Raw genomic sequence first — 23,421 nt, 5'->3', positions numbered from 1 at the left:
AGAAGAGGGAGGAGAGGTGGAGAGAAAGAGTGAAGAAGAAAGGAACAGCAAACTGAAAATTTTAACTCTTGAAAAAATTTTAATTACTGAAAAGTAGGAATGGTTATAAAGAGAATACATTGTTAACTTTTAAGCTAGGAGTGAATTTTTAAGAGTTCTCTGCACACTAAAGAATAATGCACTTGGACATACCTGATACATCTGACACATGAGTAATACAGCCACCCACATGAAATGAAAAACACTGTTCAGAAACATCCAAAACATCCAGGGTGAACATGTGGCAATTTGAGTAATATATGTCCAAAATCCATCCTTGGTATAACTGGTCTCACAGTGGAGTCCCCAGTCTAAAATCAGAGCAGAAGAACTCAAATTTACTCAATAATCATCCAAGCACCTCGTGTGGACATCTGTGGTAGGCACCACTTAGAAAACACGATCCAAGAATTTAACTGATGACTTTCAATGCAAGTATTTTCATACTCTTAAATAATCCCCTTGTACATTAGTGAAAAAACATATCAAAAGCAGAAGTAGAAAAAGCAGCAGGCAATCCTAAAAACAAACAAACCTGTACTGTAACGATATACAGTTTTTATTTGATTGGTATTGCATACATACAATATGTAAAAAAAACAATTCCTTTATACAAAGATAAGATGATACAGATATGTGAGACTTCTTTGGAGGGGAGGAACATAACACAAGATCACCTTGGTGAGGGGGGCTTTTTCCAAAACAAAATCTACTCTTTGAGAGCTGCTGCCATAAAGAACTGATGTTATTAGTAGGACTATGCTCTCTCTCTCTCAGGTGTGTTGGGCTGCCAGAAATTAGGTAAAGATCTCTGACAAAATCGTTCTCTGTTAATTCCTATTTGAGGAAGTAACCTCCTTTTTCATTAGGGCAATAACAGAGATTATTCTTAATATCTGTGGGAGTAGGAGGACTAGGAAATCATCCAAGACTTATTTTTAAGTCAGTATCTAATACATCTTTATGCTAAATACCACCAAGCCCTGAAGGACAGTAACTAATATTTTCATTTAAATTCTTTCCAAATTATGTTCTCAGTGCAATAAAACCCCATCATTTCTTCTAAGATACTATACCCATATGATCACTGAATGACAACTTATTCTTAACCTTTTAAATATTCTCTAATAGGCAATAATTATACCTTACTCTTCAAAACATTTCAAGTTCTGTGCAAACTTAACTATATTTTCCCAGCTGTTTGGTAAGAAAGAGCAACTAGCACAATCACAAAATCTATAAACTACTAGAGTAAAGCAAGCATGTGATGTGAAAAATGTTGGTGTTTTTTACCCAGAAGCTTTTCAAAGCCTATTAAAAGATAATTAACTGATAATTCTGTTTCTTATACTCTATGTTGAACATGTTTGACAGTTCTATATCTATTTTTTCTTTATGCTTCATTGTAGTGAGGTGCCCCAAACCATAATTTTTAGTTAAAACACATTTGTCATTATCATATTTTTTGTTAATATGGTAAAGCATGAGTACGCAAACACGTGTTTTAAGAAGATAAAAAACTAATTGTACTCACAAGAAATACAACCATAAATCATCCAGCAGATCATAAAAAGCAAGAAGAATAGGTAGCCCATAAAGTATCTATGGTTGCCTGCACCTAAAGAACAAAACAGAAGCAATTTTTTTTAGCTAAGAAAAAACAACTGGAAATATACCTAGGGGTGAGGTAGGGGTGGCGAAATTCCATGAAAAGTGAGATACACCTTGGACAATAATCACATACATTATTTATTTTACAAAATGTTCTTCAAGAAAATAAATGTTTTAATAAAATTGTTAAAATAAAAGAATGCTTATAATGACACACAAAGATGTAGTGACTGCAATGATATTCATTCAAAAGAGTCTTAATGAACCAAATAAATCACAAGTTTGAGCTTTAATTCTACTATTTGCCTTGAGGTTTAAATAATCCTATTTTATCTTTAGTTTTATAAACTTTAAAATCCTACTTTTTAAAGGCTTCTCCCCAACACAGTCATACAATCTTTGTAATGTTTCCCTGCTGTCCTCTCATAAAATCTCCAGGGCCACATCTCAGACCACTTAGTTCATTTCCTCAGACTATGCCATTCTTGAACACTGAGATATGTAGAGTTCTTATCTGTCATCCTTCTCTGCCTCTGTACATAACAACCTTTAGATATTTTTTATTGCCTTACTTTCTTTAGTTTAACTAAAAAACAACACAATCTGCCTCCTTATTGATTTCACTGTTATCCAATGGAGAAAATAGGAAAGAGTAGGCACCAGAGAGAATTGATAGAGAAATTATATCAATCTTTTCTAGACACTGATTTTATGATGTCTTTTCCCCTCTCTCTTACAACTGAGTTGATGTTTTGCCACTCAGAAAATAATTGGGGGAACGAGGGGTATTGTAGGGTGCTAGAATGAACCTTCTACACCTACTTTAGTATTGTACTTCATTAGTTACCTAGAGTAATTTAAATGAACAATATATTTAGAAATTACTCATAAAACTTACCTACACAGTTGCCCACCCATGGGCAATGATGGTCGAATTTTGCAATACAGCGGTTGCACACACCACAATGTTTGGACCTCACTGGTTTCCGTATCTGTTAACAGGCATGTTAAAAGATTATGAAAGGCACTATACCTAAGAGAGGAAAGCCGAACATTTTATTTTCTCAAAATACAATATGAAAAAAATCCGGTATTTTTTGAAAAGGGTTATACCAAGGTTTCCAAAGGAATAGAACGAAACAAAAATTCACTTTTGTTTAATAAAATTTCAACTGCAACAACAAAGATGAAGAGGATAAGTCTACTCTAAAATATAAATTCCGGGCAGAATTTATATTTTATAAATTTTTATAAAAATTTTTATAGAAAAATTTTTATAGAAAATTATTTTATAAACATTTTTATATAAAAATTCTATATAAATATTTATAAAAATATAAAGACGGGGCAGAACCATCAATTCACAAAAATAATTAAGAATCAAAGATCAATTTGCTGTTGCAATGAATGGTACTATATTTAATTCACAGCCCTCAAATTCCTCAAATATCACTCTTCAGGCTTCTTAATGAAAATGTATTGCAATTAATGGTCATAATACTGGTTGTTGCTTAATAAAATGAAATTGGTTCCTTACTAAAAGGAAGGTCAATTTAGAAGTGAATAAAAGAGAGCTTTTAAAATTCGCATCATTAATAAAATGTCTTCCCAAAGTTTACAAACCCAGCAAAAAATCCCAGTAAGTGTACACGTCTTTCTTTTAGTGAAAGAAATCTGAGATCTCAGATTAAGGTACAGCACTTCCTCTGCTGAACTGCACGACCTTATCTAAGAAAGTACAACATGCTTAAGAAGTTTAGGCAGTCCCTGTTTGTTTTAAAAAACATAAAATACATTCTTCAGGTCTTCACAGGCAATAAAAAACTCATGTTTATGATGTTTTAAGTGTTATGAAATGTTCTTCTCTACATTACTCTAAAGCAACCAAGTGAATACAAGAACTCATTGGCGATCTTCAAAGAGCTGCTAGTCCCAATACTGGATACATGACAAGAGCTACAGTTATTAACCCTTGCTAGAAACAAATTTTGTAATATCCTTTATTGGTGTTTCAATAAAAGCACTAACATTTCCCCAACAGTTTGCATAAATTACACACTATTCTGAGGTACTAAGAAAAAGGCATAGGTGCACTATGTGGTTCTTACATGTATTAAAAAAAATCTGTGGACCCAAGAAAAGGCTAAGTCATTCTTCACCACAGATATGAGACTAAACCTATTAGCAGAAAGAAGTAGGATATATCAAACAAATTTTATCCTTACTTCCAACTCTCAGCTAAGTCTCCTCTTTGGGCAACAGCTGTCAATGAATTCTGCACAAAAACTGACCCAAGGCTCCTAAACACAACAGTTGCCGTAGTTCACTTACAGAGCAATTCATTTTTAGAAAATTCTGATCTACATGTGTCTGTGTATTTTTCAAAGTAAAGATACCCATATAATGACAAATACCTCTGTCAATTTGAATCATTTTATAACAGAACAAGCTCTTTATTTTACAATAACAAATTATCTATCCAGAATTATGCAGCTTATAACATAATATATAATAAAATGTTTATGCTATGATGAGAGAAAGTCTTGTTCTTACCATCAGATATTTGCTTAATAATGGAACTGTATTGAGCAACTCTATATAAAGAACCTGTTTGCTGACTGCAAGACTGATGCCCTCACAATGAAAAAAGAAATGGTTAGAAAATGTGTTTTCCACTTGGGATATTCTTTCTACAATCATAATTTGGCTATATCTGATAAAAATGGGGGTACTTTTAGACAGAAAAGATTATGTTTCAATAGATGTTAAATTCTAGTTTTGTTAATTGAGGTCAGTATTTACCGTCTAAAACTCTCTTCCCAAATAGCTCTTTGTTACTACGTTATGTTATTGTAAAGCTTAACTGAGTTATTAAGAAGATATCCTAAGCTTGTTTCTGAAGCTGATCACTGTAATCTATCTTTGGATGAAGATCAGGTGCCCCATGATCTATAACCAAGGGGTTATGCATACTGGAATAAGCACCATTTAAAGGACTGTCTCCAACCTAGATGAAAGGCTTCTTATCAGGTATTCTCAAGTACCTCATGCACAAGGAAACTGAAGAGAATCAACTCTTAAATTCATATTTCCCAATTAAGAAGGGCCTCTGCATTGAACTGTCTATAGAAAAGACTGCTGACCCCAAATGACAACCACACTAGGATAAGAAAACAACAGCAGTGGTAGGCAGCTGACCCAAGAATCTGTATCAGTCCTGAAGAACCATCCAACTAATTTAATTGAACTGTTTACCAAATGTTAGTCTTCCTATCAAAATGGAAAGTTATTGTTTTACTTCTGACCATACTTTTAACCCCAATGTTCAGGATGGAAAGAAAATTCTCTAGTGAAGTTGTCTAACTATTCATGACATGTATCACTGCTTGCTTTGAGTGTACTGCTAAAAGCACATGTACAATGTTTGAATGACAATTTGGTATAATTGATTAAATGCATAGCCTATAAAGTGTTAAAAAAAAACACAACCTGTTTGCTATATGGCAAGGATATCAGCCAATGTATACCTGACTTTGTGGAACAGAATTATATTTTCACAGAATAGTAGAGTATAAAAATATCCTAAATGTTAAGAATACAATTCTGTAAATTACCTATTGTAAAGCACAGAAACAAAAGCCTTTTTAAAGCATGCTTGAAAATACAAAAGAATCAGTCAGTACCCTAAAGTTGTTACCAAGAGTAAAGCAGTATATATTTTGAACATCCAAAATCATAACTGTTAGGTCAAAGAAACAAACAACCAAACAACTGTTTGGTTAAATGAAACAACTTAAAAGAATCTGTAGAAGTAGAGCTTAGTTTCAAAAACTCATTCCAGAATCCTAAACTAAGTCAATTATTTTATTATTATTCAACTGTTAAGATATTAGTTCAGTTGTAGTGTATAACTTAAAAGTATAAAAGGGCATTTAGTTTCAAGCACGATTTGGGGATATTTCCATTTCCATGTAGAGAAATATGGTTTAACCACTGCGGCAGTCTGTATATTTTCCACAAGAACTAATTATACAAATTAAGCAGAAAATCATTAAAACACAAAACAGTATTATTCTATAGAAATTAGATGTCTATAGTAATAAAACAATGTCAGTATCACTATATCTGATTCCATAAGTAAATGCCATTTAATTTCATATATAGCTTTATCTATGACCTGGTTGAATATGACAATGTTTAATATCAATGATAAAATAGTGCTCTAAGTTGAATAAACACTCTAATACAGATGGATAACTGCTCTAATTGAACCAGTTTAGAGGCCATGTTGTCTTAAAAGTTATCTAATAATTTCCCACTGTGACCTTTAAATATAAGAACAAATTTTCTTAAAATGTAATTAGGATAACAGTATATTAGGGAATCATAGTAAACTTTTGATTTTAAATACTTTTATTACTTAGTTTTTTATTTGTTGAATTACATTTTAAGAGAGAAAAAGAGAATAACAATGAATACAAATGAATGGCACCACTGAATCAGAAGTGTAGTTAAGGTCTACCATCGGGGGAATAAGCACATTGGAAAGGAGACATCTTTTCACCATCTTTCCTCCTGTACCATGATCTAAAAGGCATTTTGCAGGGGTGGGTCAAGAAATGTGCTCAGTGAAAGAAACTGTCCTGGTTTCCCAAACTCTCTACGCTATGCCACTGGTAGGGGAAGAGGAGAGAGGGAAGAATAAAGAAAAAAATATTACCAAACAGGTACTGCAGAATATACTGAGGTCCAGACTTCCTGTCTCTGCAAGTTCAACTATTGTCTGTGAATTAAAAAAAAAAAAAAATTATTCAAAACAGAACAATACCAACTATTGTGCCATCAATATGAGTATCAATACACACTACTAAATATAAAATAGATAACCAACAAGGACCAACTGCATAGCACAGGGAACTATACTCAATATTTTGTAATAACCTATAAGGGAAAAGAATATGAAACAGAAAAAAAATATATATGTATAACTGAATCACTGTGCTGTACACCTGAAACTAACATGACACTGAAAATCAACTATACTTCAATAAAATATATGAGTATCAGCAAACACAATGCTCATTTTTAATTAACCAATGTTTTCAGCTAAAGATAATAAAATCTCTTCGCTTACTTCTGCTATTTCATTATAATATGAATACAGGAATTTTATTTCTTGGATATATGAAAAAGCAACCCTAAATTTAGTTACGGGAATATTTCTCTGAGAATAAAACTAAATGACCTATCCTAAGAACTAGTCTGTATAAGGTTTTGATGATTAAGGGATGAATGTAAACCTAAGTCCAATAAAGAACTGAATCTTCAGAACTGGATTATGACTAAGAAAACCTGGCAAATCAATAACCAGTAATGTCTAAAGAATACTGGAACATAAGGGTAGCACTCTTTATGCTGCCTAGAAAGGGGAAGATTAGACTGTAAGAACCTACTAGTGTTTTAATCCATGTGGATAGGAAATAATTCATCAGGATTTGTTCTGTTTTCAGAGACTGGATTAAATAGCTCTTAAAATGATCTAATTGCTTCTAATCCAATTCTCTACTTACCGTGACATCTTTGGATTACAAATTCAGTTTCCTACGTAACTCAGCTATAGATGAGGGGTGCCCTGGATCATATATACAAACATTTCAGTTATTAGAACAATATATCTACACTATCAACCAGTTTAGTGGCCTTCTAATTTACAGTCATTTAACAAACATTTACTGAATGCATATTTATTTGCTGAAGGTTTACAGAGATGTGTAAACTACTGTTATTTGTCCCTCAAAACAATCATAATCCTTATAAAGGAGAGAAACATGAAATTTTAAAATGTCATGGAACTGTAAGGACTGGCATCACAAGAACACCAAAGGTGAGCACCAACTACACATAATCTCAGTTTGGTTTGAAATTTCTAGTTTCCTTTTTTGTACTCTATTATCTGCTAAAAATACTGATAATCTGGCAATAAAACACAAGTGACTAGTTAGATTGTATCTTGCTACCTTTTTCTTTTGTTCCTCTGTAGCTTTAATAATCCCTGGATCTGATTTCCAAGATTTTCCAAAATTGTAGAAAAGTGCAATACTATTGACAAGGAATGGAAGATGGATAAATAAAAAGTTGAGATGTACCTAAAGTTAAGGAATCTAAAGAAGCAATGAAAACTAGTTATTATTATAGGTAAACTTATAATCTGTAAAATTTTATCACACATACACACAAAAACCTCCAAAAAAATACAAGATGGTTTATTTATTACATCAAAATAGATTACATCTATATATGTTAGTCTATTACATCAAAATAAATACATTTCCCATTCTGCTCATAAATAAGTGTAAAAAATAAAAATGTGAATTTTTTATGAACTTTAAATCATGTAGGGTTACCTGACACTTTTGAAAAGTCAGTGAATACATTATTTTTAAATGATCATTATTTCTTTTGACAAAAATGAAGGGACTTCTCATGTTCAAAGTAATTAGCATATTATCAATATTTTATCTATATGCATTAAAATCTACCAAACACTTAGATATCACACCCATCTATTTAAAAGATTTTTACATTCTCTCCGTTGCCATTTTTGCCCACATTCAAGGTGGCCTTAATTTTAGAAAAGGTACTTATAAACCTGCTTAAAACAGAAACAGTTTCTATGTTTACATTTTTCTACCTAATGAAAATATAAGAAATGTACTAGGCACTTATAAGTGAAGAATCAAAGACTATTTTCAATAAACACTGGGAGAAATAAAGCAATGTTGCTAGAGCAACACATTTTTGGGACACAAAACATACCATTTTCAAGATTTTACGTAGGTACAAAAGCTATCCACAAAATTTCTCACGAGAATGGTGCCTTCCCTGTACCAGAGAAGAAAGGAAAGGCCTCATCACCAAAGCCTGGGAAGGACACTGACAGACAGGGACCTGTGTTTCACATACTGACTGCACTAACCCTTCTCTTCCACTAGTCTCCCCACGCAGCTCCTAGTCACATCCCCATAACTGACTGCCCCTAGCTCAAACCCTCTGGCTTGTCATTTCTTCACAAATGTATCGTTTCTTTGCTAAAAGGCATAAAGATTCCTACTCTGGTCACTTCTTCAGGTCTTCATTATTTATGAAGGCCCCCATGTACATGTAAAAACAAAAAAAACCAAAAGATTTAATAAAATGTTAGGCTGGGAATTCCCTGGTGGTCCAGCGGTTAGGACTGCTCACTCTCACTGCCGAGGGCCGGGTTCGATCCCTGGTCAGGAAACTAAGATCCCACAAGCCACAGGGTGCGGCCAAAAAAAAGGATTTTATGTAGTACAAGTATCATACAAACATTCTGTAAGACATTTGGACATTATCATGTATACACACTCTACATTTCTTATGAAGCACAGGTAAGAAAGAATGGCTTCGGGCTTCCCTGGTGGTGCAGTGGTTGAGAGTCTGCCTGCCGATGCAGGGGACACGGGTTCGTGCCCCGGTCCGGGAAGATCCCACATGCTGCGGAGCGGCTAGGCCTGTGAGCCATGGCCGCTGGGCCTGCGCGTCCCGAGCCTGTGCTCCGCAACAGGAGAGGCCACAACAGTGAAAGGCCCGCGTACCGCAAAAAAAAAAAAAAAAAAGAAAAAAGAAAGAAAGAACAGCTTCATGAATGAAACAATCCTATATTTGTTTGGTAAATATGAAAACACTAAACAACCACTTAAAATACAAGAGGAAAAAAAGGAAGAAGAAAGAGTAGTTAATATCACCTGCCATATATAAAAGTGATTTCTCTTTCTCCAGTCCCCTATTTATTCCCAACTTTCACCATCCTTATTCCCCAAAATCCATGGGTACAGCCAGAAGAGAGTAAACAGAAAGTCAAATTTTCAGCTCTTCCAACAGCAAAATTCGCTTAAGAATAAAGCTGGATAAATGTATGTGCAATGAATGCTGAACCGTGGCATTTTTCAGGGCAGTATCTTATTATAACAGTTTCAAAAGTGCTAACATATAAGTATATATAGGTCAGGTTCTTACAGCCTGGATTAAATTTGCAGGGAGCTAACTAGCAGCTCAGTAAATGACTACAGGTTTGAAAGGGGTATTCAGGAATTAAATCAGATGAACTTAAAGAATTTCTTTGCTTTTTTAAAGGGAAAGAGATTAGATATCTTCAAATGGTAGTTTAAACTTAGCTTTAGCAACAGATCAGTGCAGTTAATTTAAAGCATTTAACAGAAATAATTTTTTGGTAAGGCTGTTTTTTTGTAAACCTTTTTTCCTAATGAAAGTTAGAAAACACTAAAAAGCATAAAGACAAAAACAGTAACTCCACAACCCAGAGATAACTTCTTTTATTTTTGGTATTCTGCACTTTTAATCATAATTGAGATCATTGTGTATTTATTAACATTAATAAAATAACACTTATTTGTCACTGACTACAAGCCATTTATTTAGGCTGCACAAAAACCCTATGATAAAGCCTGCTGCCATCCCCGTGATAAAACTGAGGCAGAGGTTAATTAAGCAGTCTAAGATTAAAGAATGGATTAGAGGTGGAGCTGGTATTACAAGCTAGGCTCTTACTACCTATGCTATTCTGCCTCTCCAAAGTGCTCTACAGTTTACCCTGGGTCATTAAATATTATGGGAACAATATCTTTGGGTATGAACATTTTTATTGCTTGATATATATTTTTATACCATCAGATTATTTACAGAAAGATACACCAATTTACAACCCCACTAGCAATACATATTTGTTGATCACTATGTTTGCACTAGCATTGAGTAAAGGAAAAGAGCTGCGAATTTAGAAGCAAGAGAAGCACTGTTTTATTCTTAATTTGTATTTGTTTTTATGCTTAAACATTCCTCCAATTAGAAATAAAACAAATACTTGTCATCAACGTTTTCATTTAAATGTTTATGGAATCTTCTTTTTCCATTTAACTCTTTAATCTACTTGGATGTTATTTTGATGCCTGCTGTGAACTACAGCTCTAACTTACCATAATACCCCCAAAATGAACCAAAAACAGTCAATCAAACCAACCAAGTGATCTGCAAAATGCAAGCAACAACTTTGGAAAGAGGACAAGCCACACTATACCATAAAGTTCAAACTGGAGGTCAAGGAAAGAAGATGATTCTGGTGAGACAGGCCGCCTGGGGTAGTTCTTAATCCCACCTCCATCTGTATTAGTAGTATGGGAAATGTGGATGAAAAGACAAAGTCAGAATTCTTATCAATCCCACCCTGGACTTCTGCTATGGACTGAACCATGTCTCCCCTCTTCCAAATTCATATGTTGAAGCCCTAACTTATAATGTGACTGTACCTGGAGATAGGCTCTTTAGGAGATAATTAGGTTAAATGAGGTCATAAGGGTGGGGCCCTAACCCAACAGGACTGTGGCTGTATAAGAAGAGGAAAGAAGAGATCTCTCTCACTCTCTTCCTGCCATGTGAGGACACAGGGAGAAGGTGACTGTCTGTAAGTCGGGAAGAGAGCCCTCACCTGAACACAACCGTGCAGGCATCCTGATCCAGAACTGTGAGAAGCCACCCACTCTAGGATATTCTGAAATAGCAAAGATCTAAATATCAGAAAGAAGTCATTTTTCTCTAAATTATTCTATAGCTTAAACAGAACTTCAATCAAAATTGCATTAGGCTTCCCATGGAACTTAAGGAGCTGATTTTTAAAAATTTAAGTAGAAGTGCGAAGGGCTAAAAAGAGGTAAGATATTCCTGAGAAACAAAAAGTTGGGAAACTTGGCCTACCAGATATCATGAGTTAAGAATAAAGCTACAGTAATATGATAATACAGTACTGGTAAGGCACACAGATCAATAAACCGAATAGAGTACAGGAAACTTGATAAATATCGAGGCTGGTACTGCAACTGAGTGAGGAAAGAGTGTGTTGGAGCAATGAGTTCTCTAATGAGCAAAAAGGAAGACACTGACCTCTCCCGTCACATCATTCGTTATACACAGTAGTCAAACACATGTGAACTAAGAACTTTTGTAAGAGTATCTTTAATGACTTCACAGAAACCTGCACATGTGCACAAAAAAAAGATATACAAGAATACTTATAGCAGTATTGTTGGAATTCACAGGTGATGACTGGATACCTAAAGATAGGGATTAAAAAGCTTAGAAAATATGAGAAGGAAACTAGCAGAGATACATGTAAAACTGAAGAAGTCCTAAGAGTAAACTACAGGAAAAAATGCTCAAGAGGAAAATGCATAGGAAAGAATGGCGAAAATGATAATTCTGCACTGTTTTCATTTTTACATATGTAATGATCCAGGTTCCATAAGTTTCTCACATCCACCTTTGGTTTAAGAAGCTTAAGACCTGATTGAAAAATAATTATTTTTAGATATAAAATTCCTAATAAGTTATTTCAAAAGTGTTGCCAACACAATAAACAGTAGACTCTACTGTTTACCACAGTGAATTTTAGAGTTGTTTGATTATTATAAAAGAAGTATGGTCAATGAACAAAATTTTCAAATAAATAAAAGCACAAGAAAATCACTCACAAATCTCACACCCAGAAATAACCACAGCTAAAATTACATGTACTCACTTCCGGCTCTTATCTTTTGCACGTTTTAAAATTAGAATCTCTCTGTAAATACAATTTAGTATTTTTTCATTTGTTATATTCTAAGTATGAGCCCATATCACTAAGTCTTAGAAAAGCATTTTAATGGCTATTTTATCCTGTACCATATGTCACATAACTGAAAAATCTTTCCTCCTATTCAGGTTGGACATTTAGGTTATTTCCATTTTTTCCCTATTATATTGTAAATGGTACTATGATAAATATCCTTGTAAATAAATCTTTGATCTTATCTCTTATTATTTACTTATAAATAATTAAGAGATCAAAGGCCCTTTCTACAGGTTGCTAAATTGCTTTCTAACTAGGTTTAGGAACTTAAAAATTATGTTCAGAGTAGAAAATAGGGCATTTGAAGACATACTGTATCAGGTCAAAGAGCTGGGTTCTATATCAGACTCTCAATAATTACCTAGCTATGTAACTCTGAGCAAGACATACAACTTCTCTGAACCTCAATTTTTCCATCAGTTAGAAAATAGCATTACGATTTGTGTGATTTATTTTTTTAATCTCAAAGGATTGTTCTGAGAACCAAGTAAAACAACATATCTGAAAGAACTATAAACCAGAAAGTCACTAAACAAATATAACATGTATATGGGGTAATACTTATCTAATGAATAGTAAAAAAGAAAAATAATTTATTATAACAAATGGTTTACATCAATATAATACTCATTACCACCACAAAAACACTTAAGTTGGGTAACATATTATGAGAACTAAAATAACTTTTATACAGTTCATCCTCATGCCTACTAGCTAGAATTTATTTGTAACTCCAAAATCAATATTGACAGTGCTTTTGCAGTCATTTGTATGTGCAAAGCAGCAAGAAATATGAGTTGCCCTATGCACACATTCCCCGCTGAGTTACACGAGGCAATACTCTGCCTTCTTGTTTAGCATTTGTGTGCTTCTTTTGGTGATTTTGCTGTTTAAAATGGTCTCCAAGTGCTTAAGTGCCATCTGATGTTCCTAGGCACAAGTCTTTATACACAGACTATATAAAACTCTCTGGCATAAAGTTTTCATTATTTGGTACTTTACTAATTATCCTGTTTTTCTCTACTTACATCCAAACAGATTAATAAGAGTACAGCAACAGTCTAAAATTATTTTGAGATGTGAATCTGACTTTTTTCCTTGAACATAAAATTTACTGTCCAATTTAGGAAGCAAAGTTAGAAAATATGTCTGGAATACTGAAGTCATTTCAGAGGTCAGTGCTTTTTTATAAATTTAAAATAATGAGGTACTGAAAATGAGCAGATATGTTTTACGCATTAAATGTTCCAATAAGATAGTTCTAATGCTTAATAAATCCCTGAAGAACAATTTTTATATCAAAGTATAATACAAGCCTAGAATGAGCTAGTGAAAACTGCCACATGGAAAAATTTCAGTAGACACTATGCTAAGAAAGTATTTAAAAGTACTATACTTTCTAAAAGTAATCCTACAATGCTGTGAAAATATAAGAATTAGAAGTGTAGTTACAATTCTGAGGCTCCATTTCACAAAGAAAATTAGCATATTTTGCTTTTGTCTAATACACAAGACAACTTAAAAAGAATGCAATATTAAAACATGTAACACTGTGAAGTGAAACCAGCTATTAATTAATATTGTTCAGAACAGTTAAAAGTTACTGAATAATTCATACCATTTAAAATCTTATATACTTTTTATAGCAATATCTTGAAAAATGATTAAGACATTTATGAAACATGTACCTTTATTATAATAAAACAGACTGCCTTACTGGTTGACTTTTTTCTATTAAAAATATCAAAAATTGACATTGTCCTTATTTCTTGAGATGTGAATCTGACTTCTTGAGATGTGAGATCTGAATCTCACACATACACACACATTTACAATTTCAAATTATATTACTTTTTAAAAGTATAGTACATTGAAATAATATGCTGAAGTTAGCAACATTTGAAGATACAGCATTACATGTTTTTCATGAAGCAAAAGAGAAAACTGTTACCTATCACAGCAAAATAGTAAGTTGTGATAATAAGAAAATATTTAGAGAAAATAATTTGACACTAAAACATGGAAATCACAGTTCAGTAGAAAGGTTCAGAGTAAGTGTTATAGAATAAAGACAAATATGTGTTTCTACCCTGCTTTATTAGAGACTAGCTGTGTGACCTTGGGCAAGAATAACAGCTTACCCTATTTAAGCCTAAATTGTCTCATCTATAAAATGGAGACAACAGTACTAACGTATAGGATGTATACTAAATGGAGCACAAAGTATTTAAGAAAATGCCCTTTAAAAAATCAATAAATGGTCACTATTATTATTATTACTGATATTATTAAAAGCAGCTTTGAAAAGCAATTTATTAAATATGAAACATTTAAAAACAATACATTAGTTCATACTGATTTTTCTAGGAATACTGTTTTGCTGTAGCACGTCGCGAGTAGTTCAGCTCTTATGTTAAATTATTATTAAACTAAGACCTTTATAACCAAAGGATATCATTCCAAAACCAGAAGAACCACGTCACATACATCCAGAATTTGGTTGCCAAATATATTCCAAGGGGCAATGCACTATGCATCGAATGATCAAAAAAGGATCTGTAAAACACAAGAAGTTTTATCGAATTTGAACTCCATATTTCATTGTAAAAAAGAATATTTATTTATTTAAATGAAAATCACATATATTCTGTATAGTATACTCTTAACAAAACCCAGAAATCCAGGATGCTTAAGTATCCATACTGTTTTCATAATATTCAATAAGAAATGAGTGCACAGCTGAATGACTCAGCAAGAGTCTTAAGCTACTTTTAATACATCAGAATTAAAATTATATTCTATGTACTTTTCAACTTTAGAATTTCACTGTATTCCTATTCTCTTAAATCAATAACTCACTTTAGTATATATAGTAACTCTATCACCCAGCATATTACCCACCAAAGACATAATTTTAACAAATGAGCGCAAAGCAATCCCCAAGTTTTTCTCTACGTTTCATCATTACTTCTCCTTACCTACACATTCCCACTAAGCTTTCAGCACATCTTCTCAAAGAGAATGAACTGGCTAACTTGGAGGAATTAAAGGTCATTGTTTACAGAATTCAGGAAAAATAAATACTGATAAATTTTATTAAACATAAGCAGGATCAACCATCCATGTACACTAAGTAGGGAGTATTGGTGAATTCCTACCTACACTACCCCTTGGAGTGCCTAGAAACACTAAAATGAGATTAATTACCTAGAATTAAGCCTCTTCCTGAGAGTTACCACATTAGTGCATTACCAGCCATTCTCATCTCTCTCTGAATTATTTTCAGAACTCTCTTTTGAAATTCTGGTGAAAACAAGGTACTAAAGGAATAGAAATTAGGTGGGAAGTTCTGGATCATAAATGCCTGCCTAGTTTGCTGGATGGGCCACTTTAGGGGAATAGGATCTAGGGATAAGAAGAAAAGGGCATGATCACAATGTTTAAATAAAAAAGGAGAAAGAGAAAATTTTAAAACAAAACAAAACTGAGCATTACTTCATATGCTTAGACTCTACCTTGTGCTAAAATCAAACCTCTTTCTTGCACACTGCCTATGATCAAAGAAAATATAATTCCTATGGAAAGGTAAGCTCAAGCATTATAGTTACCCAGAAATAAGCAATGTATATTACATTTAGAGTTCAACAAACTTGAGTCTACTTCTATTGAAATGTCTTAAAGCTGCATTTTAGCCTTAAAAATTATATGTTAGACCTTGTCACTGGAAGTACCTTTAGAGTCATTTTTAACAACAATGTTAAAAATGTTAAAGATTTCAGATATAAATCTGCCAAAAATTCTTTAACATTAAATTAAGATCAAACAAGTTATATAAAGGCAGTGTTCTAAATATACAAAACATTAATTTTATATAGCCAGGTCCAAACTATATTCTTACATGTCCAGTTAAAAATATAGCTAAAAACAACACACTTACTTTGAAAGAAACTGTACTGTAGCCCAAACGCCACCATACATTAGCCCTTTAATGAGCCAAGAATCAATATTTAGGTCTGCTATAAACCCAACCAGCCAAATAACTAGGAAAGGAGTTCCCAGCATTACTTTCTGCCGAAATTCCTGTACAGAAAAAAAAAAGAGAGAAACTTTTGCATGTTTCAAGTAACCTCAATGTGAATCACTGTTACCTGTGTGAAAACACAGAACAGGGGTGAAATTATTCATTCAAATGTATCTACTATGTACAGATACTATTTAAGGTGCTAGTCTCTGTTTTCTAGAAAGAGGTATTAAATAAACAATTTAAAAGTTCTTGGTTAAAACTGTAGAAAATGAGAATAGAAGTTATAGGACTGGGTCTAGATAGTCAGATACAGAAGACAGCAGTACCACCTGCCAACACGTGGACAGGCTAGAAAACAGTTCATGAAAATACCACCCCATTTTAACAAAAGCATTGATAACTAAGGAGACAAGGGCAACCAGAATGACTGAAGGTCCAACAGCTATATCAGATAAGGAAACCTGAGTATGCTTAGCCTGGAGAAGATATTAATAATACATATAAACAGTATATTAAAACCTTAAAGTAAGATAAAGAATAAAATCAAACAATCTACAGGGTCCCAGAGACCATAGAATGGAGACGATGTGCCTCTGAACACATATCAAAGCAGAGTGCTTAATATTTCAGACGTAGTACCATTTCACTTTTGTACTGGTCTGTTAGAAATACTCATAAGTATAAAACCTGCCTGCTTCCCTGGTATCTTCACAGCAACACAAAGTCTACTGCCACTCCTCCATAACAGTCCTTCACAAACTTACAAGCAGTTGTTAAGTCTCTCGAGTTATCTTAAGTGACAAAACTATATAAGATATTCCAGCTGTGATCCAACAAAGTTCAGAGTGTAAATATTACTCTCATCGTTGAATATTTACCTTTCTGAAGGCCAAGAATATATTATATTATGCCTCTTTTATTTTTAGCACACCTTTCATACCATTGGCTTCTACTGAAATAAATACTTTTTCATATAAATGACCATGTCTTCCCCAATTCAGCCACTGTAATTCATTTTCTGAACTAATTGTGTAATTTTAACTTAGACACATAATTAAACATATTGACTTCAGAGTTTAATTTTATGCTGTAGTGAAATAACACCCTTCCAGTTTGTTTCTTCATCTCTATTATGTGTGAATTCCATATCAAGACATTAGAGAAAGTTTACAACTGGGAGGAGAGAGTGTATGACTAAGGGTGGGTATTGGTGGGAGAGAAGGTGGACATGTGTCATTTGAAAAAGTATTTTCTAAAATTATCTTTAACTTGGTTTGTTCTTAGTCAAGACACTTGTTCTCCCTCAGCGATGGCCATTTTTTCATTATTAATGGCCACACTTTTTCATTATTAAAAATTAAGACAATTTACATACAGTGAAATTCACCCTTTTTTGTGTACAGTTCTCTGAGTTTTGATGAATATACACAGTTGTGTAACAAGCATGAATATCAAGACACAGAACAGTCCCATCAAGCCCTGAAATACCCTCTGCAACCAGGCCCAAGCCCTGGCAACCACTAGTCTGATATCTGTCTTTTTACTTTTTCCTTTGCAAGAATGTCACATAAAAGGAGTCATACTGAATGCAGTCTTTTAAATCTGGCTTCTTTCACTTAGCAAATGCATTTGACATTCATCCATATTTTTACGTGTATTAGTAGTAAGTTCCTTTTTAATGCTGAGTGGTATTACATTACAGGATGTGTCACAGTCTGGTTATCCATTCCCCAGCTGAGGGATTAAGCTTGTTTCCAGTTTCTGACTGTAAATAAAGACATCATAAGCGTTCACATATAATTTTTTGTGTGAATATAGGCTCATTTCACCTGGTTAAATACTGATGTGTGTGATTTCTGGATTTATTTCAAGTTGTCATTTAATATACACATTATAATACTGTAAAGATGTAATGGTGATGCGCTGCATTTGTAAACATGAAAAATCTATTTTCTTGTATATTTCATTACAGAACATTTCTAATATATAGTAAATTTGAAAGTATTTTATAGTGAATATCTGCATATCCACCACCCAGATTCTACAATTCAGTAATCTATTTTTTAATTAAACTTTTTATTTTGAAATAATTGTAGATTCACATGCAGTTTTTTTTGTTGTTGTTTTTTTTTTTTGCGGTACGTGGGCCTCTCACTGTTGTGGCCTCTCCCGTTGCGGAGCACAGGCTCCGGACGCGCAGGCTCAGCGGCCATGGCTCACGGGCCCAGCTGCTCCGCGGCATGCGGGATCTTCCCGAACCGGGGCACGAACCCGTGTCCCCTGCATCGGCAGGCGGACTCTCAACCACTGCGCCACCAGGGAAGCCCCACGTGCAGTTTTTTAAATCCATTTTTTAAACTGATGTACAGTTAATTTACAATGTTGTGTTAGCTTCAGGTGTACAGCAAAGTGACTCAGTCATACATATAAAAGAATATATATACATATTCTTTTACAGATTCCTTTCCATTATAGGTTATTACAAGACATTGAATACAGTTCCCTGTGCTATATAGTAGGTCCTTGCTGTTTATCTGTTTTATACTTAGTAGTGTGTATATGTTAATCCCAAACTCCTAATTTATCTCCCCCTACCCCGTTATCCCTTCTGGTAACCATAAGTTTGTTTTCTGTCTGTGAGTCTATTTCTGTTTTGCAAATAAGTTCATTTATATCATTTTTTAAGATTCCACATATAAGTGATATCATATGATATTTGTCTCTGACTTACTTCACTTAATATGATTTCTAGGTCCATCCATGTTGCAGCAAATGGCATTATTTCACTCTTTTTTATGGCTGAGTAATATTCCATTGTGTATATATACCACATCTTCTTTAGGTTGCTTCCATGTCTTGGCTATTGTAAACAGTGCTGCTATGAAAATTGGGGTGCATGTATCTTTTCAGATTAGAGTTTTATCCAGATATACGTCCAGGAGTGGGATTCTTGGATCATATGGTAATTCTATTTTCAGTTTTGTAAGGAACCTCCATACTGTTCTCCACAGTAGCTGCACCAATTTACATTCTCACCAACAGTGTAGGAGGGTTCCTTTTTCTCCATACCCTCTCCAGCATTTATTGTTTGTAGACTTTTTATTGATGGCTATTCTGGTGTGAGGTGATACTGCATTGTAGTTTTGACTTGCATTTCTCTAATAATTAGCTATGTTGAGCATCTTTTCACGTGCCTGATGGCCATGTGTCTGTCTTATTTGGAGAAATGTCTACTTAGGTCTTCTGCCCATTTTTTCATTGGGTTGTCTGTTTTTTTGATATTAAGCTGTATGAGTTGTTTGTATATTTTGGAAATTGATCGCTTGTCGGTAGCATCACTTGCAAATATTTTCTCCAATTCTGCAGGTTGTCTTTTTTTGTTTATGGTTTCCTTTGCAAAAGCTTTTAAGTTTAATTAGGTCTCAATTGTTTATTTTTGTATTTCCACTACTCTAGGAGACAGAGCCAAAAAAATATTGCTATGATTTATGTCAAAGAGTGTTCGGCTTATGTTCTCCCCTAGGAGTACTATAGTATCCAGTTTTACATTTAGGTCTTTAATCCATTTTGAGTTTATTTTTTGATATGGTGTTAGAGAATGCTTGTTCTTTTTACCTGTAGGTATCCAGTTTTCCCAGCACCACTTACTGAAGAGACTGTCCTTTCTCCATTGTATATTCTTGCCTCCTTTATCGTAGATTAATTGACCATAAGTGTATGGGTTTATTTCTGAGCTTTCTATCTTGTTCCATTGATCTATACAATCTGCTTTTGTGCCAATACCATACTGTTTTGATTACTGTAGCTGTTTTTTTTTTTTTATACAGCAGGTTCTTATTAGTTATCCATATTTACATATTAGTGTATATATGTCAATCCCAATCTCCCAATTCATCACAGCACCACCACCACCAGCCTCCGCCACTTTCCCCCTTGGTGTCCATACGTTTGTTCCCTACATGTGTCTAAATTTCTACCCTGCAAACCGGTTCATCTGTACCATTTCTCTAGGTTCCACATATATGTGTTAATATACAATATCTGTTTTTCTCTTTCTGACTTACTTCACTCTGTATGACAGTCTCTAGATTCATCCATGTCTCTACAAATGACCCAATTCGTTCTTTTTTATGGCTGAGTAATATTCAATTGTATATACTTACCACATCTTCTTTATCCATTCGTCTCTTGATGGGCATTTAGGTTGCTTCCACGAACTGGCTGCTGTAAATAGTGCTGCAATGAACACTGGGGTGCACGTGTCTTTTTGAATTATTGTTTTCTCTGGGTATACACTCAGTAGTGGGATTGCTGGGTCATATGGTAATTCTATTTTTAGTTTTTGAAGGAACCTCCATACTGCTCTCTATAGTGGTTTATCAATTTACATTCCCACCAACAGTGCAAGAGGGTTCCCTTTTCTCCACACCCTCTCCAGCATCTGTTGTTTGTAGATTTTCTGATGATGGCCATTCTAACTGGGGTGAGGTGATACCTCATTGTAGTTTTGATTTGCATTTCTCTAATAATTAGTGATGTTGAGCAGCTTTTCATGTGCTTCTTGGCCATCTGTATGTCTTCTTTGGAGAAATGTCTATTTAGGTCTTCTACCCTTTTCTGATTTGGTTTTTTTTTAATATTGAGCTGCATGAGCTGTTTATATATTTTGGAGATTAATGCTTTGTCCGTTTGCAAATATTTTCTCCCATTCTGAGGGATGTCTTTTCGTCTTGCTTGTAGTCTCCGTTGCTTTGCCAAAGCTTTTAAGTTTCATTAGGGCCCATTTGTTTATTTTTGTTTTTATTTCCATTACTCTAAGAGGTGGATCAACAAAGATCTTGCTGTGATTTATGTCAAAGAGTGTTCTTCCTATGTTTTCCTCTAAGAGTTTTATAGTGTCCAGTCTTACATTTAGGTCTCTAATACATTTTGAGTTTATTTTTGTGTATGGTGTTAGAGAGTGTTCTAATTTCTTTCTTTTACATGTAGCTGTCCAGTTTTCCAAGCACCACTTCTTGAAGAGACTGTCTTTTCTCCATTGTATATCCTTGCCTCCTTTGTCATAGATTAGTTGACCATAGGTGCGTGGGTTTATCTCTGGGCTTTCTATCTTGTTCCGTTGATCTATATCTCTGTTTTTATGCCAGTACCATGTTGTCTTGATTACTGCAGCTTTGTGGTATAGTCTGAAGTCAGGGAGTCTGATTCCTCCAGCTCCGTTTTCTTCCCTCAAGACTGCTTTGGCTATTCGGGGCCTTTTGTGTCTCCATACAAATTTTAAGATTTTTTCTTCTAGTTCTGTAAAAGTGCCATTGGTAATCTGATAGGGATTGCATTGAATCTGTAGATTGCTTTGGGTAGTAGAGTCATTTTCACAATATTGATTCTTCCAATCCAAGAACATGGTATATCTCTCCATCTGTTTGTATCATCTTTAATTTCTTTCATCAGTGTCTTATACTTTTCTGCATACAGGTCTTCTGTCTCCCTAGGTAGATTTATTCCTAGGTATTTTATTCTTTTAGTTGCAATGTTGAATGGGAGTGTTTCCTTAATTTCTCTTTCAGATTTTTCATCATTAGCGTATAGGAATGCAAGAGATTTCTGTACATTAATTTTGTATCCTGCAACTTTACCAGATTAATTAACTAGCTCTAGTAGTTTTCTGGTGGCACCTTTAGGATTCTCTATGTATAGTATCATGTCATCTGCAAACAGTGACGGTTTTACTTCTTTTCCAATTTGGATTCCTTTTATTTCTTTTTCTTCTCTGATTGCCGTGGCTAGGACTTCCAAAACTATGTTGAATAATAGCGGTGAGAGTGGACATCCTTGTCTTGTTCCTGGTCTCAAAGGAAATGCTTAGTTTTTCACCATTGAGACAGATGTTTGCTGTGGGTTTGTTGTATATGGCCTTTATTATGTTGAGGCTGGCTCCCTGTATGCCCACTTTCTGGAGAGTTTTTATCATAAATGGGTGTTGAATTTTGTCAAAAGCTTTTTCTGCATCTAGTGAGATAATCATATGGTTTTTAGTCTTCAGTTTGTTAATATGGTGTATCACATTGATTGATTTGCATATACTGAAGATTCCTTGCAATCTTGGGATAAACCCCACTTGATCATGGTGTATGATCCTTCTAATGTGTTGCTGGATTCTGTTTGCTAGTATTTTGTTGAGGATTTTTGCATCTATATTCATCAGTGATATTGGTCTGTAATTTTCTTTTTTTGTAGTATCTTTGTCTGGTCTTGGTATCAGGGTGATGATGGCCTCACAAAATGAGTTTGGGAGTGTTTCTTACTCCGCAAATTTTTGGAAGAGTTTGGGAAGGATGGATGTTAGCTCTTCTCTAAATGTTTCACAGAAATCACCTGTGAAGCCATCTGGTCCTGGACTTGTGTTTGTTGGAAGATTTTTAATCACAGTTTCAATTTCATTACTTGTGTTTGGTCTGTTCATATTTGCTTTTTCTTCCTGGTTCAGTCTTGGAAGGTTATACCTTTCTAAGAATTTGTCCATTTCTTCTAAGCTGTCCATTTTGTTGGCATAGAGCTGCTTGTAGTAGTCTCTTAGGATGCTTTGTATTTCTGTGGTGTCTGTTGTAAGTTCTCCTTTTTCCTTTCTAATTTTATTGATTTGAGTCCTCTCCCTCTTTTTCTTGATGAGTGTGGCTAATGGTTTATCAATTTTGCTTGTCTTCTCAAAGAACCAGCTTTTAGTTTTATTGATCTTTGCTATTGTTTTCTTTGTTTCTATTACATTTATTTCTGCTCTGATCTTTATAAATTCTTTCCCTCTACTAACTTTGGGTTTTGTTTGTTCTTCTTTCTCTAGTTCCTTTAGGTGTAAGGTTAGATTTTTTATTTGAGATGTTTCTTGTTTCTTGAGGTAGGCTTGTATTGCTATAAACTTCCCTCTTAGAACTGCTTTTGCTGCATCCCAAGGGATTTGGATCATCGTGTTTTCATTGTCATTTGTCTCTAGGTATTTTTTGATTTCCTCTTTGATTTCTTCAGCGATCTCTTGGTTATTTAGTAATGT

At 34.1% G+C, this 23,421-nt stretch overlaps 1 protein-coding gene across 1 annotated transcript in view; it reads right to left on the bottom strand.

The window, feature by feature from the left end:
- ZDHHC17 (zDHHC palmitoyltransferase 17) overlaps positions 1–23,421 on the bottom strand; it is a 106,414-nt gene that overhangs the window by 6,114 nt on the left and 76,879 nt on the right. The window contains exons 9-15 of the mRNA XM_022559921.3: positions 16,290–16,432; positions 14,808–14,908; positions 7,668–7,792; positions 6,371–6,433; positions 2,549–2,642; positions 1,574–1,657; positions 193–350 (exon numbers count right to left, since the gene is read on the bottom strand). Coding sequence (XP_022415629.2) covers positions 193–350; positions 1,574–1,657; positions 2,549–2,642; positions 6,371–6,433; positions 7,668–7,792; positions 14,808–14,908; positions 16,290–16,432 — 768 coding nt within the window. The remainder of the gene's footprint in view (positions 1–192; positions 351–1,573; positions 1,658–2,548; positions 2,643–6,370; positions 6,434–7,667; positions 7,793–14,807; positions 14,909–16,289; positions 16,433–23,421) is intronic.

This window comes from Delphinapterus leucas, chromosome 11 (genome assembly GCF_059928025.1).
Source record: "Delphinapterus leucas isolate spDelLeu-1000000601 "Yukka" chromosome 11, BTC_Dleu_Yukka2, whole genome shotgun sequence".
Lineage (NCBI taxonomy): Eukaryota > Metazoa > Chordata > Mammalia > Artiodactyla > Monodontidae > Delphinapterus > Delphinapterus leucas.
The sequence above is the reverse complement of the archived record's forward strand: the minus strand, read 5'-3'. Positions and strand labels throughout refer to the sequence as shown.